At 38.7% G+C, this 17,576-nt stretch overlaps 1 protein-coding gene across 3 annotated transcripts in view; it reads right to left on the bottom strand.

The window, feature by feature from the left end:
• Window positions 1-16,299, bottom strand: part of PRPF39 (pre-mRNA processing factor 39) — a 38,231-nt gene extending 21,932 nt beyond the window's left edge. For 2 of the 3 annotated variants that reach the window (XM_078053629.1, XM_078053631.1), the window contains exon 1: window positions 442-465. Coding sequence is in view for 1 of the 3 variants with exons in the window: in XM_036111475.2 (XP_035967368.1) it covers window positions 442-759 (318 nt within the window). In the remaining 2 variants the exon portion in view is untranslated. Of the gene's footprint in view, window positions 1-441; window positions 789-16,153 lie in introns of those variants that run through there. The other variant, XM_036111475.2, reaches the window with a different exon arrangement.
• Between the last annotated feature and the right edge of the window lie 1,277 nt (window positions 16,300-17,576).

Genomic DNA, 17,576 nt, shown 5'->3' with positions numbered 1-17,576 from the left:
AAAACAAGGTGTTTAAAAATCCTGGAAGTTTGTGTCACAAAAATAGTTATTATTTCTTCCAAATGTATTATCTCAAATAAAATAAACTGGCAGACTTAAAAACCACACACACAGATCTTTTTCCTGCATATTACAGTCTTATCCTTTGAAACAAAAGGAAGTAATTCTGTCAAATAGCAAGGTAACTTTTTATTTCAGTGATTATACACACACGTATGCACACACACCAATTACTACAAATATTAGACTTTGTACTAATATTGACAAATACATACAAATGTTATAAAAGTTATTTTTAAAGCTAAAAAATGTACATATCTAATGTTATTCAACTTAATCTGAAAATTATAAAAGAGGCAACTTTAATTACAAAACAGTAAACCTCATCTGATATTACTTGATTAATCTGTCCCTTCTAGTCCCATTTAAATAGTTACTAACCTCCTGTTCTACATACTGAAGCAAATATACCCAGCCTGTAAAATCCTGAGGATTGTTTTCTACAGTTTTCCAGAATTTTTCATATTCTGGAGGGAAATTTGCTTCCGTTTCTGTCACTGGAAGGTCCACAGCATTTGTTATTTCATTTTCTTCTGTAGTTGCATTCACGTTAGGAGATCCATCAGGGGACTGTTCCATTTCCGTGACATTCATAATCTCAGTACTGAAATCAGCAGACTGTTCTACCACTACCTCTGCACTGTTGCCTGTGCTGCCATTACTAGAATTTCTGTACTCATCCATGTGAGAATTTTGCATAGTTGTTTATTTCGTCTTCAGTTAATGATCTGTGGAAACACAAATAAAGAGGAACATCTTCCAAATGTTTATTTGGCATCATCAAAACCACCTTTTAAAAGCCCCAGTTAGCTATTAAAGGAATATATTAATTTCATTCTTGATCTCTGAACAATGGAACCACTTAATCAAAGAATACATGTATGTTGAATCTGGGAAAATGTTGAAATTTTATCTCCAGAAAAATTGCATTAGCCATGTAGCAAGACACTTTCAGTTGCCTATCCAGTATCCCCTCTTACCATCTTCCTAGTAAAACACTGTTTTTGGTCAGAGTAGCAATATATCTAGCCCCATGTAGGGAATCATGGAACTGCTACAGAGCTCTGGGAAAGATTTTGCTTTTCTGAGAAAAAGGGACAGTCACAAATAGTGTAGGTTCTACCACTTTCTTATCACCTTGAATGTGAACATATCTAAAACAACCTATGTCCTTAAAGCAGTCAATAAGGGATGGGCAAGGAAAATTAAGAAATGCCAGCCCTGACCGTCATCAGCTACTAATAACACAATGCCAACTTCACACTGTGTGCAAAAATAAGTCCCTATTTGTTTAAACTATTAACAATAGACAGGTTTTCTATTACTTGCAGACAAATGAAGTCCTAACTGATTAACCCACTAACAATGCATGGAAATGGCCATTTCTCCATCTCCTCCTATCAGCACTAAATACCATAAAACCTAATTTTTGTTTATTTGATTAAAAAAGAAAAAGCAGTACCTCATTGTGATTTGCATTTCTTTAACTATGAGAAAGCTGGATTTCTATTTTTTTCTTAAATGCCTTCACATCCTTATTACATTACTAATTTTTATTCTTACTGGTTTGTACAAGATCTTTGTAAACTAAGGAGATAAGATCTTTATAATATACATTATAAAACATTTTTTGTGAGATTTTCTTACTAGTTTTTTTGTGTATATAGAGGATATCTTATAAATTGTCAAGCAGATATGAAATCCAAATTTTAAAACACGGTTAAAACATTATTTCAAAATATAGTATGAAGCAAATTTTATCCCAACAAAGGAGAAATTTAACATGTTAAGTCAGGAGACCTTCTGAGGTTGAATGCCACTGGAAGAATTAACTATAACCAAATAAATCTAAGGAATGTTAAAAAAGAAGCGGGGATGGAAGCCTGGGTGGCTCAGTCGGTTGAGCATCCAACTCTTGGTTTTGGCTCAGGTCATGAACTCACGATCCTGGGATCAAGCCCTGCTGGGGCTCTGTGCTCAGGGAAGTCGGCTTGAGGATTCTCTCTCCTCCCCCTCCCCCCACTCATGCATGTGCATGCACTCTCTCTCTCAAATAAATCTTAAAAAAAAAAAAGCGGTGGGGGAGAAGAGGAGAAGAGAAAAATAAGGGAAGGGAGTAGTTCGAGTGGAGACAAAAAGTTAATGCCTAATGTATGTCTAGTCTATGTTACATTCCTGGTAATATTTAAGTACAAGATAAAGTCATTACTCTAGGACTTATTAATTCATTGGAAAGAGATCAAAAACAGACAAAACAGAGAGAGAATTTTAAATGGAACAAAGTCAAAGTTTAGAGAAATCAACTGAAAATTATAGCCATCTAGAAAAGCTTCATGAAATACAAAACTGGGTCTTAACTTTGAAAAACTGTAAGTTTTAGAACAATAGAAAAAGAATTATTATTCCAGAATAGAGAAAAGCCCACTTGATAGAAAAATCCTTCTTGACAGTAGACAACAAACAAGTAGAAATTAGAACTGATTCAAAGAAGAGAGAGAAACCAACCAAACTGAACAGGTTTTACATTGAGGAAGAGGAAGGGTAAGCAGCAGAGAAGGCAGGGTATAGCCAGTGGAATTTGAGAGGAAATGATAGAAGTAAATCTACAGAGGCATCTGATAAGAGATAATACAAGAAGCAAACCTAGTTGGTACACAGTAAAAGAGAATCCAAAGTAACAGACTATCAGAAAAAAATGTCCTTCCCATTAGCTTTTCCAGGTTTGAGCCATTTGAGGCCCTAGAAAAAGGCAAAGAAGTTCTCAATTTATTTTTTTCTCTTTTTCCCCTTCCTTTAAAGAAAAGACACATTTGAAGATTAATTTTCCATATGCAAATCAGTCATTGGTTTGTGTCTTTTGATTTCAAAGCCACTGTCAAACAAACAAAATGTTGGTTGATACATTCTGAGTCATTACCACCAGCCCTATTCTAATTGCATATTTAAGTGGGACATAATGGTTTCTTCTGCAATCAGCAAATTTACCACACCCTTGCATCTTCAGAGATTATCAATTACTCCACACCCTGCAATTAAAATGCTGTAAAAAGAACTAAGAACATCATCCTTACCCTTAGGGAGATCATTTTTCTGATTACTCCAAAAATCACAGAGCCAAAAGAAGAATACACTAAAGTTATTTTTTTAATAAGTTATTCCATCATATTCTTCATAATGTGGCAGTTAACTAGTCCCACTTTATTCTTGACAACAATCAATAACTCCCAATTATCAACATAAAACAGCAAAGGGGCAAAAAATATCAAAAGGAAGGAGACAACTGTGGTTTTAGCATAAAGACAACCAAACCAACAGAACAAAGAGCCCAGAAATAAACTTTTGCATATATAATTAAATGATTTTCAACAAGGATACCAAGATCATTCAACAAAGAAAGGGCAGTCAGTTTAACAAAAGGTGCTGGAAAACTGGATATTCACATACAAAAGAATGAAGTTGGAGCCTTACCTTATACCACATACAAAAATTAACTCAAAATGAATTCAAAGCCTGAATGTAAAACCTAAAACTATAAAATTTCTAGAAGAAAACATACGGGAAATCTTCATGATACTGGACTTGGCAATGATTTCCTGGAAATGACACCAAAAACAAAGGGAACAAAAGTAAAAACAGACAAATGGGCTATCTCAAAGTTTAAAACTTTTGTGCATCAGAGAACACAATCAACAGAGTGAAAAGACAACATAAGAATAGGAGGAAATATCTGTAAATCTTATATCCAATTATGGGTTAATATCCAGGATATATAAAGAACTACAACTCAAAAACAAAAAAGTAACTTGATTTAAAAATGGGTAAAAGACTTCAACAGAATCTCTCCAAAGATGATATACAAATGGCCAACAAGCATATGAACAGATACTCAACATCACTAATCATCAGAAAAACACAAATCAAAATCACAATTAGGTATCTCATCACAACCATTATGGTAGCTACTACAAAAACAAAAAAACAAAATAAGTCTTGGCAAGGATGAGAAACTGGAATCCTTGTACACTGTTGGTAGGATTGTAAAATGATGCAACAGCTACAGAAAACAGTATGAAGGTGCCTGATAAAATTAAAAACAGAACTACTATATATGACCAAAGAATCCCACTTGGTATATATCCAAACTAAAAGCAGGGACTCAAAGAGCTACATGCACGCCCACATTCACAGCAGCACAACCCACAACAGCCAAAAGGAGCAAGCAACTCAAATGTCCACTGACAGATGAATAAACAAAATGTAGTATATACAATGAAATATTATTCAGCCGTTAGGGTTTTTTTAGAGAGGGAAAAAGAGTGAGAGAGAGCGCCCAAGCGAGCAAGAGGGGAGGGGCAGAGAGAGACTCTTAAGCAGTCTCCACGCCCAGCACAGAGCCGAAGCAGGGCTCAATCTCTCAACCCCAAGATCACAACCGGAGCCTAAATCAAGAGTCTGATGCTTAATCAGCTGAGCCATCCAGGCGCCCCTCTTTAGCCTTTAAAATGAAAGAAATCCTGTCATATTCTATATGGATGAACCTTGAGGACATTATGCTAAGTGAAGTAAGCCAGTCACAAAAAAAGACACTGTATGTATGATTCTACTTATATGAGGTATCTAGAATAATCAAATTCATAGAAACAAAATAGAATGCAGTTACCAGGGAATGCAGTGAGGGAGAAAAGGGGAGCTGTTTAATGAGTATAGTTTCAGATTTGTAAAATGAAAAGTTCTGGTAATCTGTTTACAACCATGTGAATATATTTAACACTACTGAACTATACACTTAAAACAGTTAAGGTAAATTTTATGTTATGTGGCTTTTATCACACAAAAAAAGTAAGACAACAGCTTAATTATAAGTAAATTAGGAAATATAAAGTACAAAAGACTAGGAATTAGAATTTCCAAATCCTTTTTTTTTTTTTTAAGATTTTATTTATTTGAGAGAGACAGAGATAGCAGAGAGCACAAATGGGGAGAAGAGAGAGAAGCAACCTCCCCGATGAGCAGGGAGCCCAACATGGGGCTCGATTACAGAACCCTGGGATCATGACCTGGGCCAAAGGCAGATGCTTAACTGACTGAGCCCCCCCGGTACCCATCCAAATCCTTCTTTCATCATGAGATATAGTACAGTAAATATTAGAATGAACAGGGCTAAGGGGAGTGAGTCTAAGTTCTCTCCCTTAATAGCATGTGATCCTACATCAGTCTTACTTTCCTCACTTCTAAATTAGGGACTAACAATATTTGCATAGGGCTGTTGAGAACATCAGATGAGATAAAAGCATGTGGAAGTCTATAAATTCACATAAATCAAAGTATCACTGCAAACAAATTCCTCAAATAGCATTTTCCAATCCTGATGTTACACTTCAAAATAACTGAGGAGGGCACCTGGGTGGCTCAGTCGTTAAACATCCGCCTTCGGGGGCACCTGGGTGGCTCAGTCGTTAAGCGTCTGCCTTCAGCTCAGGTCATGATCCCAGGGTCCTGGGATCGAGCCCCACATCGGGCTCCATGCTCCGCAGGAAGCCTGCTTCTCCCTCTCTCACTCCCATTGCTTGTGTTCCCTCTCTCACTGTGTCTGTCTCTGTCAAATAAATAAATAAAATCTTTAAAAAAAAAAAAAAAAAAACATCCGCCTTCGGCTTGGGTCGTGATCCCAGGGTCCTGGGATAGAGCCCCTCACTGGGCTCCCTGATCGGCGGGAAGCCTGCTTCTTCCTCTCCAACTCCCCCTGCTTGTATTCCAACTCTCACTATCTCTCTGTCAAATAAATAAAATCTTTTAAAATAAAAATAAAAAATAAAAATAAAAAAAAAACTGAGGAAAAGACAAAAAATTTTTTTTTTAAGATTTTATTTATTTATTTATTTGACAGAGAGATAGAGCACAAGTAGGCAGAGTGGCAGGCAGAGGGAGAAGCAGGCTCTCTGCTGAGCAGGGAGCGGGACGTGGGGCTCGATCCCAGGACCCCAGGATCATGACCTGAGCCGAAGGTAGCCGCTTAACCGACTGAGCCACCCAGGTGCCCTGACAAAAGAATTTTTGCAGAAGTTTTAAAAGGAGGAAAAAAGCTGTTGACTTTGACTCCATAAAACCAGCAGACAACAGAGTTTATCTGGAGGTCTATCTTATTTCTTGATTTTTCAATTTTAGACATTTTTTGCTCTTACTAGATTCCTGATCTCAGGGTGGTGAGTTTGAGCCCTATGTTAAGCATTCAGATTACTTAAAAAAAAAAAAAGTTTTGAAGGAATCTTTTCATTGTTTCCTAGCATAGGGTGTTGCTTTTTTTTTTTTTTTTTTGAAGATCTATTCATTTGAGAGAGAGCTTGCGCACTAGCACAGAGGGGAGGGGCAGAAGGAGAGGGAGGGAGGGAAGAAGAGAGAGTCCCAAGCCAACTTTACCCTGAACGCAGAGCCCAACGCAGGGCTCAATCCCACAACCCCAAGATCACAACCTGAGTTGAAACCAAGAGTTGGACGCTTAACCGACTGTGTCACCCAGGCGCCCCTAGGGTATTGCTATTGAGAAAACTCCTCTATTTGAGACCTGTTTTTCTCCATGGTATCTTTTAATCCAGGTGTTCTGAAATTCCAAAATGATGAGCCTTAGGGTAAGTCTTTTCTACTCATTCTGCTGGCATTCATTCAGAAGGCCTATTTTACTCTAGATATTTACATCATTCAATTCTTATATTCCATATTTATCATTTATGTAATAATTTTCTTCCCTTGGTTTTCTCTTTTATCTTTGTTGAACTCACATTACTCAGTTGTTGGACCTCCTGGACTGATGCTCTACTTTTCTTACCTTTTCCTACATTTTTCCCCCATCCCTATGACTCATTCTACTCTGAGTGATCACTTTTACTAGATTTTTAATATATGAATCAAAATTTTAATTCCTTTTACTCTGAATAATCCATTTTACAGTCTCCTATTCCTGTTTCACTGGTGCAATATCTCCTATGTCTCTATAAATCACTTTAAATTTTCTTCTGTTCTCAGCACTGTCTGAGTATTTTTTGACTATTTGTTTTGGTCTCTCAAGTAGAGTGATCTTCAAACTGCTGTTCAAGAAGTGTGAGGCATCACACAAAATCAGAAGCTACATAAAGCTTGAACACTGGTGAACCTCAGTGCAGAATGGCATTCTACTGAGGGGGAACTCACTAAATGTCAGTGCTTTACATCATTTCCCTGGTGTTAAGTTTTCCCAAAGAAGAATGTTTCAACCTAAAAATATATACAGAAGGCAGTAAGCATTCTGGGACAAAGAAGAAAAACAGGGCTAGTGATCTCACCATTCAATATGTACACTTTCATTCAATTTCCCATTTTCATCAAGACCCTTCACCCCTGTCCCAACTCCCATCAGCTGTGTCAAAACTTCTCTTGTTCCACCCTTTTCAAATAATAAACATCTAGTTTTTTGCTAGTTATATTATATGGAGAAGGAAAATGGAGGGTCTAAACTACTCCAGACTTTCAACCAATTCTAGAATTTTTAGCTCCACTCAGCACTCTCACTTTCAGAGGCACGTGGTAACCAATATTCCTGAGCCTTTCTGGAGTTTTGTGGGACAATTCCTCATATTTCTTATTAACTTCCCTCTCTGCAGGCAAAGAACTGAATGCAGAAAAATGAAAACCTAAGTTCATCAGTTAAATCCAGTCCATCTTTTTTCTTCCAAAACGTTTTAATTCTCATGTTGATACTTCCTCTTCTGTCCTTTGTCCTTTAGGGTTTACACGATATTATTTCATTTTTATGTTCTCTTATTTTTTATTTTACTGAAATTAGGTTTACAAATTATGCTAAACCCTGTTCATTTAGTATTTATTTAAAAAAAAAAATCTCTAGGGGCGCCTGGGTGGCTCAGTCGGTTAAGCTTCTGCCTTCGGCTCAGATCATGATCCCAGGGGCCTGGGATCGAGCCTCGCATCGGGCTTCCCGCTCAGCGGGAAGCCTCCTTCTCCCTCTCCCTCTGCCTGCCACTCTGCCTACTTGAGCTCTCTCTCTATCTCTCTGTCAAATAAATAAATAAAATCTTAAAAAAAAAAAAAATCTCTAACCAATATCATTTCCTTCTGTAATAATATTCATTCAATAGATATTTAGTGAGCAACTTCTGTGTGTCAGATACTGTCTTAAGCACTGGAAATTTAACTGTGAACAAAACAAAGTCCCTACTCTCAAGGAGCTGACATTTTAGTTGAAGAATACAGTCATTTCTTTTTTTTTTTTTTTTAAAGATTTTATTTATCTGACAGAGAGAGCACAAGCAGAGGGAGAGAGAGGGAGAAGCAGGCTCCCCACTGAGCAAGAAGCCCGATGTGGGACTTGATCCCAGGACCCTGGGATCATGACCCGGGCCAAAGGCAGCCGCTTAACCGACTGAGCCACCCAGGTGTCCCAAAGAATACGGACTTTTCTTAAAAAAAAAAAAAAAAAAAAAAAAAGTATGTTTACAGTATGTACAAGATACTAAGTGCTAAGGAAAAAAAAAAAAAAAGAGAGAGAGGATGATGTAGTAAGTCAATTATACAGATATGGAGAGCAAGAAAATTCCAGGCAGCAGAAAGAGCAGTTCTGAGACAAGTCCTTGTTTAGCGCATTCACAGAAACATAGATAAGCAAGAAGGGCAATACGCTGGATTTGCTTAAATATCCCTCAATTTGGTTTGAGTCCTTCCTAATATTTGGCTTTACTAAGTACATCACAGTACATCTTCTCATGTAAATGCCCATTTTTGAAAAGCTATTTTTTTGGGTTATATTCTCAAATTTCAATATGCTAACATGTAGCATAAACCTTAAAATTAAGTATATCTTGACCTACCAATAACACTTGTAGAATTTTCTCTTAAAGAAATAATGAGGAATCCACAGGCAACTATTAGAAGGATTAGACTAACAAAGTTGCTAGATAAAAGAGAAATACATAAAAAGTGACATTTCTATACTTAGAAATAATTCTTTTTAAAGTCCATTTTAAAGAATTAATCATTAACAAGGGTGTTCACTGCAGCATTTTTCCCAGGAAAATAATCATCTGTTGGTTCACCATGCAGTCCAGTCCATACCACTCCAAATAAAAATACTAATTTCTCATAATGAGCTAGTTGCCACAACCAATGGTAAGTCTTTATCCTTAGATTTCTATTAAGCCTCCATTTCTTTCTTAAAATTCTTTACATCTCCAAGAAGCAAATCTATTATGATACCAACCTCCGAATCCCCTTGCCTCATTTATAATCTTGCCTCTTTTCCACTCTCAAAAAGTATTTGTTTTGTATCTCTACTATAGCACTCCTACAATGGTTGAAATACATAATCATCATTGGTCCTCCTCCTTCCCTTGGTCATAATGGATAAAATATCTCTGCTCCTAGTAAAGGTCACACCCTGAACTCATGAATTGATCATTTCTCCCACCCATCTTCTCAAGAATGGTGGATCTTAAATTATCTTTACTCTCCACTTATCAGTTTCTCTCAGTGTCTTAAATCACTTCCAATAGCATTCAAACATGTAAATGTTTTTCTTCTTCTTCTTCTATATAATTTGTAACATATATACGACAATTCAGCTTAAAAACAAATAAAGGGTAATCAATCATAACCTATGTTAAGGATCTGGATTTTGGGGGCGCCTGGATGGCTCAGTCGTTAAACGTCTGTCTTCGGCTCAGGTCATGATCCCAGGTTCCTGGGATCCAGCCCCCCATCAGGCTCCCTGCTCAGCAGGAAGCCTGCTTCTCCCTCTCCCACTCCCCCTGCTTGTGCTCCCTCTCTCGCTGTGTCTCTCTCTGTCAAATAAATAAATAAAATCTTTACAAAAAAATTTTTTTAAAAATTAAAAAAAAAGATCTGGATTTTGTTTTAAGGACAAAGCCAATGAAGTTGTACAAGCTTCTTATCTCTACTTCTGTAACCTCTATTTCCTCTTCAATTTGGTTTCATCACTCTCTAAAATTTGCCAAGGTAACAATCTTCTTGTTCATTAAGTCCAATTAAACATTTCCTAATTCATCTTCCTGATCTACTCCTTACAGCATCCAACAGTAATGATGACTTCCTACTTGAAAGGTTCTCCTTTCTTGCCTTTTCTGACATATCACATTCACCTAGCTTTCCTCCTACCATTCTGAAGAATTTTTTTTTCTTCACAACAGTCCTTTAAGAATTGGTGGCACCCAAGATTTTGTCCTCAACTCTCTCCTTTTCTCAACCGACACTCTCCTTGGGCTGATAACGTTTTTCCATTTGATATATTTCCTTCACTTGGCTTCCAAGTCACACCATCACCTCTTTCTATCTCACAATCACTCTTCCTCCTGAGCACTAGTCTCCTCAGGCACTTGATCTTTCTTTCAAGGTCATCTACCCCTCTCTATCTCCATTAACTCCCAATCTCACACGGTTTTAAATGCAAATACTAATTATATGCCAACTCCCAAATTCTATCTCCAGCCCTTTTTTCCAGACTCCAGATCCATATATCTAACTGCTACTTTTATCATCTACACATACACAACCATTTCAAATTACAAAATATCCCTAAGTGAACTTCTGATCTCTCCCCCAAAACCTGCTCTATCCATTGCCTTCCCCAAATCTGCTGACAGAAAATCCTCCTTTCAGTTGCTCAGGCTGAAAATCTTGGGAGTCATCCTTAACTCTTCTTTCTCTCACACCCAACCACTTTGTTATGGAACCTTTCATATATATTCAGCATCCCACTTCTTACAATTCTCATTCAAACCACTCATCTCTCATCTAGAATACTATTACAGTCTTCTATAACCTTCTATAGATAACCGTCTTCTTCCCTTTTGCTGCACCCCACCCCTACCTCCCTGTCCCCAGTCCATTCTCAGCGTAGCAGATAGTATTCTTTCTAAAACATAAATAAGACCATGCCACTCCACTGCTCTCACAGAGTAAAAGTCAATGTCCTTGAAATGGCCCACTGTCCCCCTCCTACCATTTATCTTTTGACCTCATCTTCTCGACTCTTGCCCTCACTCACCCCCAGCCACACTGACATCTTGTTTTCTCTAAAACAGACCATATTCTCCAGCCTTAGAGCCTTTGAATGGCTGTTTCCTCTATCCAGAGTGATCTTCTCCCAGATGCCTTCCTTACCTTCTCCTTTGTTGATATGTCACCTTCTCGGGGTGTCTGACTCTTGATTTCGGCTCAGGTCATGACCTCCGAGTCCTCAGATTGAGCCTGGTGTGGGGCTCTGTGCTCAGCAGAGTCTCCTTGAGATTCTCTCCCTCTCCCTCCCAACACCCGCTCCCAAACCCACTCCCTCTCTCTTTCTCTCAAATAAATAAATCTTAAAAGGAAGGAAGGGAGGGAGGGAGGGGGAGGGAGAGAGGAAGAAATACTGGTCACCTTCTCAGTAAGACCTACCTGGGCAATCCTATTTAAAAATGTAACTTGCTGGGGCGCCTGGGTGGCTCAGTTGTTTAAGCGACTGCCTTCGGCTCAGGTCATGATCCTGGAGTCCCGGGATCGAGTCCCGCATCGGGCTCCCTGCTCGGCGGGGAGTCTGCTTCTCCCTCTGACTCTCCCCCTCTCATGCTCTCTCTCTATCACTATCTCTCTCAACAAATAAATAAAAAATCTTTAAAAAAAAAAAAAAATGTAACTTGCTCCCATCCCCAGCATACATGATCCCTTTTACCATATTTGATCCCCTTTACCGTCCTCTATTTTTTTCTTTTAGCCATAATATTATACTATAACATAGTAAATAATTTACTCATTTAGTATACCCAACATAAAAATTAACCATCCCCTTCTTTTTATTCACAGTACTACTGCTATAGTTTAATCATTATCTCCCCACTAGACCAGTATTTTTCAAACTGCAGACTGCTCCAGACCAGCTTTTTCTCTTTTTGCAAATGAAAACTAAAATGGAAAAAAATTTTATCAGAGTGCTTCGCACATAGTAAAGGTATATTCTTTTGTGACATCTGCTGTGATTATACACACACACACACACACACAAAATTCAATTATTGCATACTGAGTTGCATGACACACTGAAGACACTTATTTGTGAAAGAATGAATGAATGAAAGCATGTCATCATATACTGCTATGATTTCAATTACCAGCTATTTGTGATAATCCTGAGACACCATTTATTGAACAAGTATTCTGCTGAATGCCATTTACCCATTTTTAAGAATGGGAAAAACAAAACTAAAATTGAATAATTTGTCAAAGGTTATATGGTTAGTAAGGAAGAGAGACAGGATTCTAACCCATGCTAACACCAAAACTCTCCCCATTCTCTAAAAACTTCTGCAGCCAAGAAATTCTATTTTTGTTGAAGTTTGGTTTTGTTTTCCAGTTCAGCTCCTTTCCACTTCAAGGCCTTAGTGTACCCAGTTTCTTCCATCTGGAATACTCTCCTACCCCTATACCCCATCCCCACTTAGAACCCTCAATCTAGCTGAAGCCTACTCATTCCTCTGTGCGTGAAGTTTAAACATCACTTCGTAAAATGTTTTCCCATACACTCCAAATTAGTTAGCTTCCCTCAGTGATGCTTCCACAGCATTCTGTCTTTTTCTCCATAGCAAAAATCACATTTGTGGTACTTGTTTGATATCATCTTTCCTACTAGATTACAAGTTTCTTGTGAGTAAGGACCAGATCTACCAATACATAGGGATAGAGTACACCGGGAGGACTAGTACTACACACTCAATTCATTGAATAATAAATAAATAGTATCAGAGTCCTTAGTCCCCCCAGACTAAAAACTAATATATTATTTTCATAGCCACATGAGAAGTTGTATAATAAAGTACTTGGGCTTTAGGGGCACCTGGGTGGCTCAGATGGTTAAGTGTCTGCCTTTGGCTCAGGTCATGATCCCAGGGTCCTGGGATGGAGTCCCACAGGGAGCCTGCTTCTCTCTCTCCCTCTACTGTTCTCCCTGCTTGTGCTCTCTCACTCTCTCTGTCAAATAAATAAAATCATTAAAAATAAATAAATAAAGTACTTGGGCTTTAGAGTCGGACAGAACTGAATTAAAGATCTGGCCCAGTTACTCATTAGGGAACACTGAGCAAGATACTTAACCTCTCTAAGCCTCATTCACAAAATAATCACAAATACCTTGCCATAAAGATTAACTATCCTCTTCATTCACACTGCTATTACTACAGTTCAAGTAATTATCATCTCCCCTCTTTTTTTTTTTTTTAAGTTTATTTAAGCAATCTCCACACTCAACATGGGGCTCTAACTCACAACCCAGAGATCAAGAGCTGCAGGCTTTACTGACTGAGCCAGCCAGCCAGGAGTCCCTATTTTATATCCCCTCTTGAGTAATGTTTTTCAATTTTCAGACTGCTTCAAATCAACTCATTTTTTTTTAATGGAAAAATACAGAATTGAAAACAATGTATCAGAGTTCACGCACACATTGAGGGCATATTGTTGAAATACATACAGAATGCAACTGGTGTTTATTGGGATGCAATATTACATGTACAACCTATTATGGGTCGCAGTCAAAAAATTTGAAAAATACTGCTACACTACTGCTACAGATAAATAAATAAATAAATTATTAATTATTAATAAATTAATATTACTGTAATATTAAATACAGAACAGAGGCCATGGTTTTATTCACTACTGTGTTCCTAGAACCTAAAACAGTGTCTAGTATATAATAGCACACTAAATCTCTGTTGAAAAAGTGAGTGACAAATCTGGCCCCAGCTTAACTTTTCAAACATACTAATCCTACAGTATTCCTCCTCATTGCTATTTACAGAGCCCAATGTATTTTTCATGTCCAAACCTTGGCTTACTCTATTCTCTTAGACTAACAAAACTTTCCTCCTTTTCTCAAACAATGCCTTCTTACTACATTTCACTTTCTTATAAAATCTTATTAGAGGCCCAAAGTCCACAACCATGAAAGGAAACATGATAAATTATAATGTGACTATGTAGTACATTAAAAAATACAGTTCTATATCATACATTCAACTTTTAGTTCAGTTATAGCATACATTAAACATTTCACTAACAATTTAGCATGCCATCTTAAAATTTAAAAGGTCTTTTGGAGGATCACTTAACCCATACTTAATTAAAAATGTGAAGTCTAATTTAATACCTCTCTCTTAACTCCCTATAGGCACTCAAAATCACACCATGTATTATTCTTTTCATAAACAGAGCAACACAAAAATATCTAAAGTCATCACTAAGGACTAAAAAGTCAGTAATCTGAGTATTGCAAATCAACTAGCTTTGCAATCTACGAGTTACTCTGTTCCTCATCCACAGATAAGCCAATTTGAAGACACAAGTTGTTAAGAAGAGACTATCATAACCACTGGTTTTGGCAACTGTTTTAGAGGCTAAGAAGAATGTTCACAGATTGACCTTTTTAATTTCCACATATTAAACACTTAATATGTTCCAGAAACTTAACTTTATATACATATATTTACATAAATGACTGCATCACCTCCAAGTCTTTGGGGGAAAAAAAAAATCACCATTTGACTGGAACTACTACTTTCTTTCTCCTTTTGACTATTTTTCACACACACACACACACAAAATCCTATGTTTCATGCAGATTAGTTATTAACATACCACAAAAGGTTCTGTTCTTTTCCTTATTTATTTTTTAAGATTTTTAAATAATCTCTACACCAGATGTGGGGCTTGAACTCATAACCCCGAGATCAAAAGTCACGTGCTCTATTGACTGAGGTGGCCAGGTGCCCATTCTTTCTCTTTATGACATGCATGTACACACATCTTTTATAACTTGATTTATAAAATTCTTTTTCTTACTCAACTATAGGTAAGCAAGCAAAAATATTACCAAATACTCTGACACTACAAAAACCCTGTTTTTCAATTCTCACTTCAAGTATCTCATACCACCTACTAATTAGGCATCTTTGGTCAACCCCTAATTATTCCAGAGTTCACAATCTAGGAACTAGAGTTCTTTAGCACAACTCCTTTCGTTCACTTTATCCCTACCAGAAGCTGAACAGTGGAAAGTTCCAACTTGTGCAACTCTAGAATGAGGTTATAAATGGGAGGGGGGAGGGGGGTACCTGACAGTTTTTTTTTTTCAATCCACTTAAGATCCCAGAGAGACCAAAACACTTAAGTTCCAACATGAGCTTCATACTTCCCTGTATAAAATGTGTTTTCTTAAGCTTCAACCTTTCCAGCTGTAAAAAAAAGTTTAAAGTATTTCTGAACAGACTGGATCAGTTGCCAAATAACCTCAAGTCCTTAAAGAGAAGGCAACATGAACATCAAACTAAAAACAATTTAATCGGCATAAAATAATATAGTATTGTAATATCATCAATAACACATTAAGAGCAGTACGACTTATTAAAGATGTGATTTCAGAGCGAGAAAAACACCAGTGCTGGTTTCTGATTACAAAAGGTAAATACTGTTTTTAAATAGGTGTCTTTAAAAGATCCTACTAGGATCTTTAATGTCTGATTTTTCTGATTATGCTATGCTGCCAGAAGCTCTGGCTGATCTTTGGGGTGCTGTGACTCAGTGTCCCAACAGTGTGGCTTGTGTAGTCGGAACGCGGAACGTGCCACTACATGGCGCCTACAAGCTTTTAACAGAATTTGAATTCTCTCAATCCTCTGACGGCTACTATTGAGCCCCTTCCACTTCCAGTCCTCCCAGCACACTGGTTTCCAGCTCTTGGGAAACCTAGGGCTTCAGACTTAACCCCCAAAACGCTTCCTAAGTCAACGTGGAGGCCCGCATTTCCCCGCCCTTCTTCATAAGGCGCACTCGTCAGAGAAACGTTTGGTCTAACTAAGAAAAGTAACCTCGCCCTGCTCCACCCAACAGGTGGGAAGGAGAAAGGAATGGACAGCTGGGAGCCGAGGCCAGGCCAGGCCTCAAACAGGGCGGCTGAGGGAGGCCGCAACCCCAGTGCGGCCTGAAACAAGGCAGGCCCCTTCCTGCCCCGCCAATCACCCCCCCCGCACCCCGCCCGGCCAATTCCAAGACGCCCGCCCCGGCTGACCTGACGACGGATGCCACTCAATGCCATGAGCCGCAGTCTGGGCCAACCGAGCCGAAGATGGCACTTCCACCGTCTCCGTCCCACAGACTCCGCAGCAGCCGCCACCAGCACCAGTGCCGCCTCGTCGAGAGCACGGCGCGCATGCGTCGGTGCCCCGGAGGCGAAGGAATCACGTGGTAACGCTGCGCGCAGGCCTCGCCCTCCGCGGGATCCTGGGCCGGGGGGGAGGGGCAGTTGGCCCCGCCCCCTCTCCGCCCGGTCTCCGCCCCGCGGCCGCCGCCGAAGACCCGGCAGCTGCTCCTGCTGTTTTCTCACCGGTGTGGGGGACTTTCTAAGCCAAAAGACAGTGTTAAGGGCCTTTTACATCCTTGATCTTAAACACAGACAGCGCTCCACCCCTCCAAAGGAAAATATTGTCTTTGGGGACAAATCTAAGGTTTTCCCAACAATTGCCCAGCTTTTACCCCTTTACCTACTAAACATGAACAGAAATTCAGCCTTAAATCTCTACTTCAGGATGATATAGACTCTGGGTCCTCTCAGGTTTCCTCAAGAGGAAACATTAAAAAAAAAAGGAAACAATAGAGGAAACAAGTTAGGGGCTTGGGGAATTGATCATTAAAGGGTTATATGAAATTATCCTCTGGACAAATGAAGGCTGCTTACATTGACAGTATTAGCAGTCCTTTTCAGTTACATTCCCATCCTCACTTTAAAAAAAAATTTTTTTTTTCCGAATCTGGCCTCTCTCCTATTTGCGCTACAAGGTTCCTGAGTTCACCCACCACTTGCCATGCAATCTCTGTTGAAGGTTCAGTAGTATCACAGTTGGGTTGCGAGTTCCTCCTTTGGAATCTGATTCCAAAAATATATATATATATTTTAAAGATTTTATTTATTTGACAGGGAGAGACATAGTGAGAGAGGGAACACAAGCAGGGGGAGTGGGAGAGGGAGAAGAAGGTTTCCAGCAGAGCAGGGAGCCCAATGCGGAGCTCGATCGCAGGACCCTGGGATCATGACCTGAGCTGAAGGCAGACTCTTAAGGACTGAGCCACCCAGGCACCCCTGATTCCAAAAATATTTCTCTGCAAGATGATGTTTCCTATCTACAATGCTGTTAATCATAAATCCTCTCAATAGCATCTTTGCTTTCAAATATCAAAATCAGGGGCGCTTGGCTAGCTCAGTCAGAGGAGCCTGCTACTCTTTAACTCAGGGTAGTGAGTTTGAGCCCCAATTTGGATATAGCGATTACTTAAATGAATAAATAAACCCTTAAAAAAATCAGTCTTCTTACTGACTGCATTTCACTTTCATCAAACTGCATGTAGTTGCAGCTTTCCCTTTCCATTGCTTCTACTATTGAAGCTAACTTTTGGATTCTCAGGGCAGCTATGCTTTTTACTGGTTTAATCAGCAA

This window comes from Halichoerus grypus, chromosome 8 (genome assembly GCF_964656455.1).
Source record: "Halichoerus grypus chromosome 8, mHalGry1.hap1.1, whole genome shotgun sequence".
Classification (NCBI taxonomy): domain Eukaryota; kingdom Metazoa; phylum Chordata; class Mammalia; order Carnivora; family Phocidae; genus Halichoerus; species Halichoerus grypus.
This window is presented reverse-complemented; position numbering and strand designations above follow the sequence as displayed.